At 43.0% G+C, this 14,779-nt stretch overlaps 1 protein-coding gene across 6 annotated transcripts in view; it reads right to left on the reverse strand.

The window, feature by feature from the left end:
- Nucleotides 1–1,162: 1,162 nt before the first annotated feature.
- Nucleotides 1,163–14,779, reverse strand: part of PSTPIP2 (proline-serine-threonine phosphatase interacting protein 2) — a 90,415-nt gene continuing 76,798 nt past the window's right edge. For 2 of the 6 annotated variants that reach the window (XM_081563339.1, XM_081563338.1), the window contains 9 exons: nt 12,556–12,654; nt 11,712–11,757; nt 10,739–10,818; nt 8,951–9,049; nt 7,916–8,012; nt 7,713–7,794; nt 6,072–6,106; nt 4,979–5,039; nt 1,163–2,741 (listed from right to left, as the gene is read on the reverse strand). In XM_081563339.1, coding sequence (XP_081419465.1) covers nt 4,987–5,039; nt 6,072–6,106; nt 7,713–7,794; nt 7,916–8,012; nt 8,951–9,049; nt 10,739–10,818; nt 11,712–11,757; nt 12,556–12,654 — 591 coding nt within the window. In that variant the 3' untranslated portion in view covers nt 1,163–2,741; nt 4,979–4,986. Of the gene's footprint in view, nt 2,742–4,978; nt 5,067–6,071; nt 6,107–7,680; nt 7,795–7,915; nt 8,013–8,950; nt 9,050–10,738; nt 10,819–11,711; nt 11,758–12,555; nt 12,655–14,779 lie in introns of all 6 variants that reach the window. The other 4 variants (XR_014075094.1, XR_014075092.1, XR_014075093.1 and 1 more) reach the window with 3 other exon arrangements.

The raw sequence follows: 14,779 nt of genomic DNA on the forward strand, positions 1-14,779 counted from the left end.
GAATTCATAACAGTGTGGTAGAGGAAGATGATGATTAATGTCAGTTATGGACTCAGGACCATCTGTAGCAGCAGGTACTAGAGCTCGTTGTACTAAACTTCCTGGTGTGTATGTGTGTCTGTGTGTGTGTCTTTGGAAGCTGAGACTTGAAGAAGTGGTGACAGGAGGCAGTGAAGTGCATGCGGGGCACAGGTGGACCTGAGCCATGGAGGGGTCAGTACTGCCAGTGCTCTGGCACCATGCCCTCAGTATCTGTCACTCCCTCACACACCAGCCCAACTTCCAACTGCCAGGAGGCACACGAGGACTCTCCGGCAGCTGGAAGCCACTCTACCAGTGTTCACGGCAGGCCAGAAATGCCAGGGAACCGATGCCTCCCAGGAGCAGCCCTCTACCTGTGACGGGTGGCAGTTGGTGAATAACTACCCCAACTCTCTCCTCTCAGGTGAGCTCTCTCTGAGATGCAGACCCCACAGTCACCTGAGAGTCCTGGCAGCTGAAGCTCACGGCTCACAGGGTTTCCTTTTCTTTCCTGTCTTACTTCCCCACTTCTATCCCCATTTCTTTCTGGGATCACCCCCTGAAAAGTACCTGCACTCAGATCCTTATCCCAGGGTCTGCTTCTGGTAGAACCCAAATTAAGGTGCTGACAGTCTGCAGAATAGCCCATACTTACTAATTTATCATGTGAACTTATTTAACTGGCTTCCTTGACACTCCTCTGTCACCTGATCATTTCTCTAGCTATGTTTTCTTCTTCTAGGCCTCTAATTCTTACATAGTTACCACCATGTGTCGGGTGCTGGGGATATAGCAAGAAAAATGATGAGGGACCCTGCTGTCATGGATATTACAGTCTAGGAGGGAAGACAGACTTTGAACAATTAATTTTAAGAGGGAATTCTATAATAACAAGGAAAATGCGAAAGTTGGGAAGGAGACATCAGTGGGAGTCCGCCAAGCCCAGAGGCAAGGAAGCTACCTCCCCAAGGAAGGGATCCTACATCTAGCTCCTGAAGGGCTAGTAGGAAGTGGCATGGTGCCAGTCTCTGTCTGGCTTCCCTGACTAGAAGTTTGTCCTTCCATGATCTAATGGTAGCAAATGTGACAAGGAGTGAAATAGAGCTTGGAAGAGAGGTACAATGAAAATGAAAATGCAAAATAAACACCAAATCACCAAGAATCTTTATTTCACTTCATATCAAACTGGCAGAGCAATAAAATAAAAATATTTTCAATTCTTAAAACATTTTACATCAGTTACACTGACCAGTAGAGAGAAAACTGAAATCCCTGAGGAACTGCGAATAATAAATAAAATACTTAAAAATAGGATGTTCTGAGTTCAAAGGAAAATTTCCTGAGCCTGTTCAGTTTGGGGAAGTCAATGGCCCTTTGCAAACTTCAGTTTCTCAAAAGGATATACAGCTGATGCAAGCGTCCGGCCATGACAAGAAGCTGCCTCTTCCAGCAGCACCTTATGTGAAAAGGGGAAATAATCAGCCTTCCTTCAGTCACTTTGTCCATACTTCTGGGAAAGCTATGCACAGAGCAGAAAAGGAAAGTGTTTGCTCTTTGTGGTACCAGAATGTTACAACCATGCCAGTGCAATTTTAACTTGTCATTAACTAAAATGCACTGCTTACTCAGTGTGAATATTAAACCAAGGTACACAATCTCTGGGCTGTTTGTGGGTGACCAAAAAAGACCCAGATATTTGTGAGAGGGTAAGATTGACACTTTAAAAATTCCAGGATCTAACAAGGAAAAGCTTCTCTGTGAAGACTCAAGATTGAGTACCGGCTTTGTAAGTCTAAAATTCTCTTCGGGAATAGAGTCAAAATACCATATTTCATTGATTCTAGGATGTATTGTCCCCTACACTTTAGAAACTCAAATTCCAATGGGCTTGGCCATTGTCACAAGTATCAGCTCCTCTACTGACTTTCTTAGTGGCATATAAATAATGGGATGTTTTACAATGAATGGCTTCTTAGATTAAATATGGTGCTCTGTAGTTCAGTACACACAGTGAGCCATATAAAAATAAATCTGACATTTAAACTCTGGCAATCTCTTCAGCTGAAAAGATGCCAGCAAAAACATTTGGTGTCTTAAATTTCAACATGAGCATCACAGCCTTAGGAAGCATTAGAAGGACGATGATGTGGGATGAGCTTGCCCTCTACTTCCGTGTCTGTCCCTAACCGTAGGGAAATTGATTTCACACTTCTGGGCCCCATTTCCTCATCTACAAAATGAGAAAGTGCTATCGGATGGCCTTTAAATCTTCCAGCCAGAAAGGAAGGTGATTTTGAATCTTGCACCACTGAGAGTATGTGTCACCACGGAAATTCCATAGCCACGCTGCCCTCAAAGGCAAAGGAGCTTCTCGAGCAGGTTGCTGGCTCAGACTCCTCTTCACCCTTCCCTACCCCAAGCCCCAAGTCAAAGTTTTAAATCCAAAGACTTTCCTGAATCAAGTAGAAAACACACAATTTTAGTAACTTGATTAGGAAAGGATAATTCTTCAGTCTTGGGCAATTTACAAACTTTTAAAAACTGCACAACGCTACTAGGTTAAGTTGAACTAAATGACTGCCATAAACTTAAAAATATTAAAAAATCATAGCAAGGGTTCACTTCAGAGTCTTCATGATTGACATAATTTCTATAAATTCTGCTGCTTTAAGTGCTTCCTTCCTTGCCTTAGAAGCGCCAGCCAGAAAAAGCTTTGTTTTCTGAAAGAAATAACAAAGACATTTCATTTGAATCAACTATTCACATCAGCACCCTGCTACTACACCGTGATTTTATTCAACGAGAACAATGTGCTTGGTCAAGGAGAACAAATAGTGAGAGACGGTATTTCAAGTGATGAAAAATGGAATTTTTTTGGCCAAGCAGCATGCGGGATCTTAGTTCACTGACCAGAGATCAAGCCCATGCTCCCCTGCAGTGAGTCTTAACCACTGGATCGGAGGTTCCCATAAAATTATATATTTTTGATATATACATATTTTTTAATTCAAAGGTTATAATCTGTTTTTACTTAAACATGTTAGGATTTAAAACAGGAATAGCCCCTAAAATCAACAATTGCAGGACAAATGCAAATCCTTAAAGCTTCCTATTTAAATGTCATTTCCAAAGTTTCATTCAAACTATTTTAAAAGTTGTGATAAGTCATTTAACTAAGTTATTAATAAAGGTAGACTCTCTCTTTAAAATTCTCTTAAATTCAGTCAGTTACACATTTGGATTCCTCCTCCTTGAGCTGACACAGACACTAATGAGGCCCAGTAAAATGACCTAACTTGAGTAAACGTGTTGGTATGGCCATCTTGCATTCAAACAGGAAATTCTTGGGCTCTGAGGAACTAGAGTTGTTGGGTCAAATGCTGTTATTAAGTAACTAGAACATATGCTTTATCCAAAGAGGTGAGGGAAAGAAAGAAAGCAGAAAAGAAAAAGAAAGCAGAAAAGAAAAAGAAAGCAAAGAAGGAAGGAAGGAAAATAAAGACAAGGGAGGGAGGAAAAGAAAAGAGAGAGGAGGGAGGGCCAGGGAGGAATGAGAGAGAAAGGAAGAGGGGGAGGGAAGAAAGGAAGGTAAAAAGTTAAAAAGAAATTTGTGGCGTTGCCAATGCCCTGCCATATAGTCATTACTCCCTGGTACTCTAGAGAGCAGGTTCCACCTTTGAACGCCAAGTCATTGATTTCCCATGTTCCTACTCTACCTTTAAAATGCACTGGGCCTCTTTCCATGAGGAAGAGAGGTTTATGAAGTGAAAAAGTGATAACTGGCTGACTACAATTTGTTTGTAGATCAGAACGTTATATAGAGTTAGAGGATGAGGACTTTTATGTCTTCAATATTCACTACCTTTCACAGCAAAGGTCTTTAAATACTAAACATACTTCTTAAGCAATTTAAAGACTTACATGTAAACATAAATAATATACTAGCTGAGTATTTCTGTCTAATCGATTTTGTTTTATAAGAGACAGTGAATTTCACCAACACCAAACTGAGAAGCGTGGGAAAGAGACTTTTCCAGTTCCACTGTGACTCTGAATCCTACCCACCCCTCCTGTCACTCCCAGGAAGACACTAAGATCAGCAACATGCAAGAAGATCAACTCTTTAAACGAGTTTTTAATGAAAGAAGCAATACATTAGCACTGTAGACAAATTACACACATGGATAGATGAAAAGAAAACCTATTATCTGTTTAGAAAGATATCCTTTCAGAGGTTTTCTTTGCTCATATATACATGTATATGCCCATTTGGGTTAAAAAAAATACACTTCATGAGGAGTTTCATTTGGTAATGTTGTTTTGGCTTCCGAGACATTCCTTCCAGTTGATATTGACCTGGGGCATGTTGAGTGCCAGTGCCAGCACCTGAGTGCCATACAGGAAGAATCACCATTGCAGCCACTGTGGGCTTAGCAGTTTTGCTCCAGGAGCCTTTGTGGTTTACTAACGAGGTCAGAGCACTAATCATCTGGTGCGCAATAATGTTCTTGCCCATGGGATTTCCCAGGCAAGAATATTAGAGTGGGTTGCCATTTCCCTCTCCAGGGACTCTTCCCCATCCAGGCATTGAACCCGTGTCTCCTGTATTGGCAGGTGGATTCTTCACCACTGAGTCACCTGGGAAGCCCATATTTGTTTGTAGCAGTGCCTTAAGTATAGTTGTGCAATAGCCACGAAAGAGATTAACAAGAGCAAATAAAGAGTTCAAGAATAAAGGGGAAATGTCCTCATTCAAGTAGGGATGGAATGGTCTTGGTCCCCTCTCAGCTGTGGGAACCAGAGAGGCCATTCTGCAAGTGAACCATGCCCACCAGTGTAAGACCTGATGCAAGACATGGTTTGCTTGCAGTCATATTGTAAGGAAGCTTCAAAGACTTCAAAACAACAGTGACTAGTCTAAATGCAACTTGATTCTGTGAAGATAAAAAGTTCTTACCACTGATGTTACTGATAGATCAAACTGTAGTTACTATCAAGTAAAGAGTAATCAGGATCATCTGCAAAGGGCAGAACACAGAGCAACACTAAGTTAACATTTCTTCGTGATAAGATCTTAGCCCTTTTCAAATCAAAGCATTCCACTCAGAGCCTGGTGACTGCTACTTTATAAGAAGAAAATATATTTGGCAACAAAACCTACAAATAACAGTCACAACTACAAGCCAGAAAACATACGGAAATTTCTGTTATAATTTCTTTGCCCTTTCTCATCCTTGCCCAGATATCATTCCCCACAGTAAAATTATCTTCAGAAATGGACAAAAATAAGTCCCATGTTATCAAATGGTAATTAAAAGCTTATGAGAAATAAATTAACTTAAATCCTTACAGAGTTCCAAGATGTAATTTCAGCCACTAAATTTTCGCTAAGATGCTAAATGCAGCCTAAGCTGTCTCCTCCCTCTTCCCTTGAACATAGGTAGGTATGTCTTTTATTCAAATAATAGGTGTTTGCTCAGAACCGACTGTGTGCCCAATACTGTGTTACATTTCTCCTGAATCAGGAGAAAACAAAATGTCTGTCTTCAAGGATCTTGTAATTATCCAGGGGATACAGACTAACAAAAAGCACTAAATGTTTGGTTCTCCCAGAGGTATTATAAGAGTTCAGAGAGAAAAAGAGACCAGAGTGATTCCTGAAAGGTCCAGTTGTGGTCAGTGCACAAAATATATTGGGTTATATGTCTCTAGACATCCTCTATAAATTACATTTCAGTGTCATCCAAAGGAAACTATATCTCGATTCTGCCCTTTTCATGGCCTAAGTTGAGCTAGTCTCTTAGTAAAAATCCCTTTTAAGTTTCTTTTGATACTTGAGTAGCTGAATTCTCTTGGATAAGCTATAAAACAGACCACAAATTACCAAATCCCACTCTGACAAAGAGTATTCTAGTTTCTAATAATAAGTTCAGTCTCTTGGAAATTTTATTCTATTTATTCCCTTCTTTCCTTTTATTTCAAAATTCTAGCTACTCAACCTTAAATAAAACCTGACCTAAGATTTCAAATGATCTTTCTTGGTGGCATACCTGGTAAGCTCTTAGGATTTGGGAGAGGTCCTCTCCTGTAAGAAATGAAAACCAAAATCTTTCAGATAAGTTCTTGCTGTTTTTCTAATTTTCTACTTCACTGTATAAACATACTGCATGCTAGTCAGATTGGGTTTCTGCTCTGGACCGTTAAGAAGAGTTCAGATGAAGCAAAAGCTCTGTAGCACTGACCTCCGGGATCTAGGCTGCAAAGACTATCCTATGCTAGGGAGCAGGATGCCCAGAGCTCTGCTCCGCAACCCAGAAATCTGTTTTGTGGGCCAGAGTTCCTGATCGCCGCGGACAGTCTTCATGTGCAAAACGGGAAGTCAAAACAGCTCCTACTTCGCCTTGAGGGTTAAAGGAAACAATTCATAGTAACTGCTTTGAGCAGCACTTAGCATTTTTTTTCATAAATATTTATCATTTATTTATGTGTTTGGGTGTGCTGGGTCTTGGTTGCGGCACACAGGCTTCTCTAGTTGTGGCACGCAGACTTAGCTGCCCCGTGGCGTGTGGGATCTTAGTTCCCCAATCAGGGCTAAAACCCCTGTCCCTTGGATTGGAAGGTGGATTTCTTAACCATTGGACCACCAGGGAAGTCCTGCGCTTGGCTTTCTCCCCACTCAAACACTCCCCTATCTTTTTAAAAATTGGACTGAAAATTCAACAGCTTAGATTTCAGGGTGACTGTAGGTAAAACAGAAGTTTCTCTTCCCTCAGAATCCTTTCTATCAGGGGCAGCAAATTTTTTCTGTAAAGGGCCAGATAGTAAATGATTTAGGCTTTGCTGGCCACGTGACATTTCTATCTCAATGCTACTCATCTCCAATACGAAAGCAGCCATAGACAGAAAGGAAACAGATGAGTGCAGCAAAACTCTACATATGAACACTGATGTTCACGTTTCAGGTAATTTTCACATGGCACAAAATAGTTTCCTTTCAATTTTTCTCAACCATTAAAAACATGAAAACTGTTCTTAACTTGTAGTCCCTACCAAAACAGGGGAGTTGGATTTGACTCACAGGGAGCCAGAGTTTGCCAACTCTTGCTTTCTACAAGAAAGGTCTAGGATTGGGACTCCCCAGGCGGTCCAATGGCTAAGATTCTGAGTTCCCATTACAGGGAGTCTGGGTTCAATCCCTGGTCAGGGAACTAGATGCTGCAACTAAAGATCCTGTGTGCCGCAAGTAAGACCCAGTACAACCAAATAAATAATAAATAAATAAGTAAAAGTGAATAAATATTCTTAATAGAAAAGTATAGGATTCGTGCATGAGTAATAATAATCACACTCAAGCATGACACAATCCTCCTTGAACTATGACTAGTACAATCCATTTAACATTTGTCCTAAAAACGCTATTTCCAAAAGTCCAGAAACCTCTCTAAGCAAATGCAATGGTAGACACATTCTTATTCTAACATGTTCGTATTAGAATTGGAACACTAAAAATAAAAATGCTCATTAAAAGTACTTTTCTTTTTTTGGCCTCACTGCAGCCTGTGGCATCTTAGTTCCCCAATCAAAGATCAAACCTGAACTCCCTGCAGTGAAAGTGTGGAGTCTTAACCACTGGACCACCAGGGAAGTCCCTAAAAGCACTATTCTTCATGTGAAAGAAAGCTGGATATTACCTTGCAGAGTTAGGCCCTGTAGCCTTTCCTGGTGGGGCTGCATTCTTGTGGGCACAGTAGAAATTCTCATACATGATGGGTGCTAGGGAATCATCAAGACATAAAACATTAAGAAGCTGATGACTTCCATTCTCAATGACATGTGACACAAAAGACTGACAGAATTGCTTAAATAACATCCCCCAGCCTACTACTCCATTCACCTGGTGGAGTCTGCCCTGTTCTGCGTTGATTCACAAAGTACTCAATGTCCTTCTCGATGCTGCACATCTCTAAACTCTTACGGACTTCTTCATACATCTAACAAAAAAGAAGATAAATCAAGGTAGAGGTACATCCATAAAAATGGTGGCATGGAGCATTAAAATGGGAGGTTTGATGAATGGCTGTTTTCCAAATTTTGTCTTGAAAACAGAAAAAACGAAGACACTCCCACATCCTGGATTCACATAGAGGGATTTCTCTGATGTGTTTCTGCTATTACATTTTTTTAAAGATGACAAAAAATAATATCTTTGTAGCAGCACAGCAACCTTGGCAGAAAGACTTAAAAAAAAAAAATGGGTGGGATGAAGAGAATAGATATCAAGCCCCATGACCAATCCTACACACAAATGCAAAGACAACTGGAGAAAATTTCTTCAGTCAATCCTACCTGTTTTCTGGGTGTTTAATTATTTTTCAAAAGTGAATATTCCATCTAAGTGAGAGTGGCTATTTCTTAGGAAATAAGGTTGTGATAATTTGATTCTGGTCCCTCTGAGACCTGGGAACCCAGGACATTTGCTGTGTTTGAGTTAAACTGGGGTCACTAATGGCCCTTAACACTGCTGACATTAAACCCTGAGCCCTGGAGTGACCATTAGCCTGGGCGTGGCTCAGCCTGCTAGTTCCTGGTACTTACTGTCCTGGGGTGGCTCCGTTCCAGACTGGAGCAGTCCCTGGGACTCACATTCATGTTGTGACATCTCTGTTTTCCATAAATTAAACTGCATTTGGGTCTCCTTTCTTTGCTCTCCTGCCCTAATTCTGAATTTCTTAGTGAGAGACTCATGATGGTAAAGTGAGCCAGGAGTCAGCCAAGTTAGGTGTTTATCTGGGTCCATACTCACTGTGTATGCAGTCACTGTACCTACCTGGGCCTCTAACAACGGGGGATGAACTAACAAATGTCTCTGACTCCTCCTACTCTATGAATCTAATATGCAGAGCATCCTCCGTGGATGCCTCTGACTCACCTCATCATTTGTGACACATTGTTGTGAGAGCTGATTCACATGTAACCACAGTGCATTTCGAAAGAAGTTTATTCGTTCACATTCTTGAGTCTCAAACACCTGTAGAAACATGTACATACATGCAGAGAAAGGGTCTAGACTGGCTATGATGTAAGAAACAATTTCAACCTTGAATTATCTGTAAGCTTATAGTCTCATTTAGTGTACTCCCACCCACCGCTGAGGAAGCTCATACACTCTTAACTCCAGCAAATGGATTTTAATAGCATACTAACACAAATAGAACTGGATACAGTTTTGTACATAAGAGGTGATGTGAACCCAGCCGTCAATGTTCTAACCTGAATTGTGGCTCACATTTCCAACTGCCTAATGGACATCTGCATGTGGGTAGCTTGCCAGATGGAGACGGCAATGGCAGCCCACTCTAGTCCTCTTGCCTGGAAAATCCCATAGAGGGAGGAGCCTGGTAGGCTGCAGTCCATGAGGTCGCTAAGAGTCAGACACGACGGAGCGACTCCACTTTCACTTTCCCTTTCATGCATTGGAGAAGGAAATGGCAACCCACTCCAGTGTTCTTGCCTGGAGAATCCCAGGGACGGGGGAACCTGGTGGGCTGCCATCTATGGGGTCGCACAGAGTCAGACACGACTGAAGCGACTTAGCAGCAGCAGCAGCAGCAGCAGCTTGCCAGAGCCTCTGATGCACAGTTTTGCCCTCAGGTTTCCCTGATGGTCCAGTGGTTGGAGGGTCCACTTTGCAACGCAAGACGCATTGCAATGCAGAATTTGCAATGCTAATTGAGTCCCTGGTCTGGAAAGATCCCACAGGCCGCAGGGCAGCTAAGCCCGTGCACCACAACTACTGAGCTTGCGCTCTGGAGCCCACAAGCCAACATTACTGGAGCCCACAAGCCACCACTACTGAAGCCCACACCCTCCAGAGCTTGTTTTCTGCAACAAGAGAAGCCCGAGCACCACAAACTAGGGAATGGCCCCCATTTGCCTCGACCTGAGAATGCCCACTCATTGTGGGCCCAGAGTTTCTGATTCCGGAGGCCTAGAATTGGTCTGATAATAAGATCTGCATATAACAAGGATGTTGGTACAGGTCCCAGGACCTCCCTTTGAGAACCACTGGTAAGAAAAATGCGTAGACAGGGTGACAGAAACTTGAGGAAGTTTCCAGGTAGCGTCTTTATTTTCTCTGGGACATTGTGAGGCATGTGTTGAAAATGAGGAGGGCCATGGTGAAACGAAAGGTGTGAGAATAAAAATCTCTAAAGCCAGCTCTGCTGCTCCCTGCACCCCCTTGTCGCAGAGAAAGGCGAAGCTTTCAGTGGGAAGTCACCAAGAAAGTGAAAGTAGCTCAGTCATGTCCGACTGTTTGTGACCCCATAGACTATACAGTCCATGGAGTGCTCCAGGCCAGAATACTGGAGTGGATAGCCTTTCCCTTCTCCAGGGGATCTTCCCAACCCAGGGATCAAACCCAGATCTCCCGCGTTGCAGGTGGATTCTTTACCAGCTGAGCCACAAGGGAAGCCCTGGAAGTCATTAAAGCAAGCGTTAATTGATTCAGCCACTTCACACCTGTGAACCAAACAGAGCAAGGCCATGACAGAACGGGACAGCACGATGAGGGTGGGCAAGAAGCAGAAAGACAAGGTTTGCGGGAAAACATTCCACTTCCTTCCATCCTTTACTTAAAAGTCCAGATTCCTAATCTGCCTTCAAGCAATTCTACAAAAGTAGAGGGAGGAAGACCCGCCCTTGCGCTTCCAGGTACCTCGCAGGCCTTGATGTGCTCGCTCTGCCACTCATTCCGGACCCTGTCCAGCGTGTTGATGTGCAGCATGTACACCTTGTCTGCAATGGAGGGGAGGGGCCTGGGTCTGGAAACTGGGAGGAGTGGGGCTCGCAGACCCAGCCCCCAGGCCCCTCCCAAGGGCTCACAGGGCTCCTGGGGACTCTGAAGGCTGGAAGGCCATAATTACGTCTCACCCTCATCATAGCTTTGTGAAAAACAAGCAAAGGCAGGCATCACTTTCTTTTTAAAGAAAAACCAAACAATCAGCCAGAAATGTTCCAAGGCAAGAGAACTAAAGGCTGACCAAAAAAACAAAAAACAAAAAAAACACCTCACCAGGGTTTCCCTCTACCTCTTTCCATTTTGAGGAAAATTAAACGAGGTGGGCAGAAAAGTGAACTAGCAAGTTACTTTCGTTTTGGATTTAGAGACCTAAGGGACCACGGTTGTGAGAGGTTGGTCTCTCGCAGGAAACTCTGGGAATTAGAAGCCTTTGCAAACTCTTGGTTTGGATCCTTAGATTTCGGTGATGATGAGGCCTCAAAACTTGGCTGTTTCTTTCACAGCAGAGAAGACGTATCAGGGATGAAATGGGGTTTTAAGATAATTGTACCCGATAAATAAGAGTGAGTACATGATTTCAAAGCAGCTATCACATGACCCGACCCCTCCACGCCCCCATTACAATCAGTTACCTGTCAGGCAACATGAGCTAAGCAGGCAGGGGCCAGAAACTGCTGCCTCTTTTGCTTCTCCCACTTTTCAGGGTTCTCATACACCCCCCTTCCCCACCTCCCTTCCTTCCTTCTGTTCCTCCCTTCTTTTCTTCAGATGCCTTGTTAATCCTATGGTACAGGCATATATTCACTATCGTAAGGTATATAAAACTACCTTTCTCAGACAGATTTAGCCCCACCACCATCCTCCCCCATCCGTGGGAGCAACCCCTCACCTGAGTCTTCTACTGCAGTCTTTGAAGTTGCCAGTTTCACAAAAAGCTGTGAGGACCAGAAAAAAGCAACAACAAGAAGTCAGCAGTGCTAGGCCAGGCTTCTAAAGGCAAAACAGGTTTAAAAGCAATGTCTGTGAAGAGACAAGTTCTAAGTCATAGCTATGTTTCTCTCATAAGTTAATCATTTAACTTGCCCTCTAATCTTCCTAAAACATATCCCTACCTTCTGATTGCTAACAATCTTTACCCAGATTTTATAAAATTCAATTTATAAAACACCCAAGCAGGAGGCAGCCTCGCTATAAGGAACACATGAGATGAGTTTTGAAGAAAGATGAAAACATCAGAACCCCTCCCCCATGACCAGGTTTCTCTAGCTCTTCCCTAACCCTCAAAATCGGAGAAGGCGATGGCACCCCACTCCAGTACTCTTGCCTGGAAAATCCCATGGATGGAGGAGCCTGGTAAGCTGCAGTCCATGGGGTCGTGAAGAGTCGGACACGACTGAGCGACTTCACTTTCACTTTTCACTTTCATGCATTGAAGAAGGAAATGGCAACCCACTCCAGTATTCTTGCCTGGAGAATCCCAGGGACGGCGGAGCCTGGTAGGCTGCCGTCTATGGGGTCCCACAGATTCGGACACGACTGAAGCGACTTAGCAGCAACCCTCAAAATAGGACATGGGTTTTTCTGGCTCAGAGGACTCTAATAGCCTGCAGGAGGGTATTTCCAGGAGCTTAGAGTGCAAGTCCATTTTTGTTGTTGTTGTTAAGATTATTAATTGGCTCTAGCTTGACATGTGTGAATCTCGGATTTTTCAGGCTATTGGCTCTCCCAGGTACCTTTTCTTGTTGCTTCGGGTTTGCCACGTTGGCACTGCGGTGGACAGCCTGCTCTGCTTCATCTTTGTCTCGGCATTTCTGCTCATAGTTCTTCTTTGCCTTTGTAGTTATGAGACAAAAGAGGATCAAAACAGATAAGCAGACTGTGACTCTGAGGAGCAGCCACCCTAACCGCCCCCCGCCCCACAGCAAAGAAGAGGGCACACTGATTAGGGCTGTGATCACCTCTAGACTGTGTGTGCTCAGAGCAGATGCTCTTTTTTATCTATCTTTGGAAGGTTTCTCCATCCCCTTTCCAAATCATGTATGTAGTGGCAACCTGATCAAGGAACTAACAACTCCTATTTGGTGAAAACAACGTCCATGAACTTTAAAAATTTACTGAAACAAAAGACTGAATATGAATTAGGCAAAATCAAATACTGATGTAACTAGAGGATGTTACAACGTTTATGTAACATTCATTACATCCAGAATGGAGATGCAATGATTTGGTCCTGATAACTGCAACTAACAATGCTTCAGTATTCTCATGTGCCTCATTACAACATGTGGGCATGGGGAGGGCACCAATCTCATCATTTCTGTAGCTCAAGGTAGTCATGCTCCTTCTTGATGTAAAGAATACTGTTTTTGCTAGTTTAAAAGTAGGCGTGGTCTCTCCTGTGCTACCATTACTATCAGCAGTGTGTAATCAGTTCACAAAGTACACTTACTGAATCAAATAATTGTGTTTCAACTCTTGAAGCAAAGACTTAACTTGTTCAAACAAAGCAAAGCTGTGAATCAGTTGGCTAATAAATAAAAAATGATAACACCCCCCCCCAAAATGCTTGACTAAGAATGAAGACACCTTTGCAGAGCTGGTTTGTGCTCGTCAAATATCTCACATGCTTTCCTACATTTCTCAGCTTCCCCTGCAATTCAATTGGGGTTAACACACACACATATACATATAATATATATATATATATGCCATAATTTTCTTAACCTACTCTATACTGGTGGACATTTATCCTATTTCCTATTTTTATTACATAGAAACGCTCCAATTTTTACTATGGGTAGTGTGAGTTTACAGACCAAATTCCTAGAAGCATAACTGTTTGATAAAAGAATGTATACGTACTTCTCTCCAAAATGGTTGCCCTCATCTATACTCCTATAAACACATATGTGAGGGTATGTGGCCTCATACTCTCACCAACACTAAAATAAGAATGTTTTTAACTTTTTCTAATACTAGAAGCATATCCCTTTTTAACTTGCATTGTATCTCATTGCTAAGGTGGTATATCCTTTCTACTTCATGACTTTAACCTGTTTTTTTTGGAGCATTATAATTTTAATTGATTTTTTAAAGCTGAGTCTATACTAGTAACACTGCTGCTGCTGCTGCTGCTGCTAAAGTCGCGTCAGTCATGTCCGACTCTGTGTGATCCCATAGACCGCAGCCTACCAGGCTCCGCCGTCCCTGGGATTCTCCAGGCAAGAACACTGGAGTGGGTTGCCATTTCCTTCTCCAATGCATGAAAGTGAAAAGTGAAAGTGAAGTCGCCATTGCCTTCTCCGACTAGTAACACTAACTAGCTGTAAATTATATGCTACTAATGCGTGCCAAGTCACTTCAGTCATACCCTGAGTTTTCTTTTGGCCTCATATGTCACAAAATGAGTGCCAAAGCAGCAGACAACCAAGAAATGCTGATGGGCATAAACAAAAAATAGTCCCAGTGAAAACTTGCTCTCTCCAGCCAAAAGGCCAGAAAAGGGACAGCACAGCAGGACAGGAAGAATCCTCCAAGTTCTACAGCAGCCAAACACCACATGAAGAAGCTGTGCCCTCTCCCACCCACCACACATCCAGCAAAGGACTTCTACACTCTCCGGGCTGTAATAAGGTTCCCAACTCCCCTGCTAATGGTATCAGAGAAGGACAAATATCAGACTTGGACTTTCACTCCTGCCTAGAGATAACAAAGCCGCACACACAGAGCCGGCAGAGACTCTGAGGAGCCTGGACTGTCACCATCCCCACCTGGCAGTAACGAGGTGCACCACCCCCCTGCTGCAGCGGCGTCAGAGGGCGTCTGGTGGAGAGTAAGAACTTGAACCACTTCCCAGTAGTAATACTGACGCTATGTTGTCAGTGGATGCTGGGGGGTGGTGGGAAGGAACCTGGATTTTACCCCGTCATAGCACTAATGTGGTGGCACTTTACCTAC

The sequence above is a fragment of the Giraffa tippelskirchi genome, chromosome 14 (genome assembly GCF_054371585.1).
Source record: "Giraffa tippelskirchi isolate mGirTip1 chromosome 14, T2T-mGirTip1v1.2.pri, whole genome shotgun sequence".
NCBI classification, from domain to species: Eukaryota; Metazoa; Chordata; class Mammalia; order Artiodactyla; family Giraffidae; genus Giraffa; species Giraffa tippelskirchi.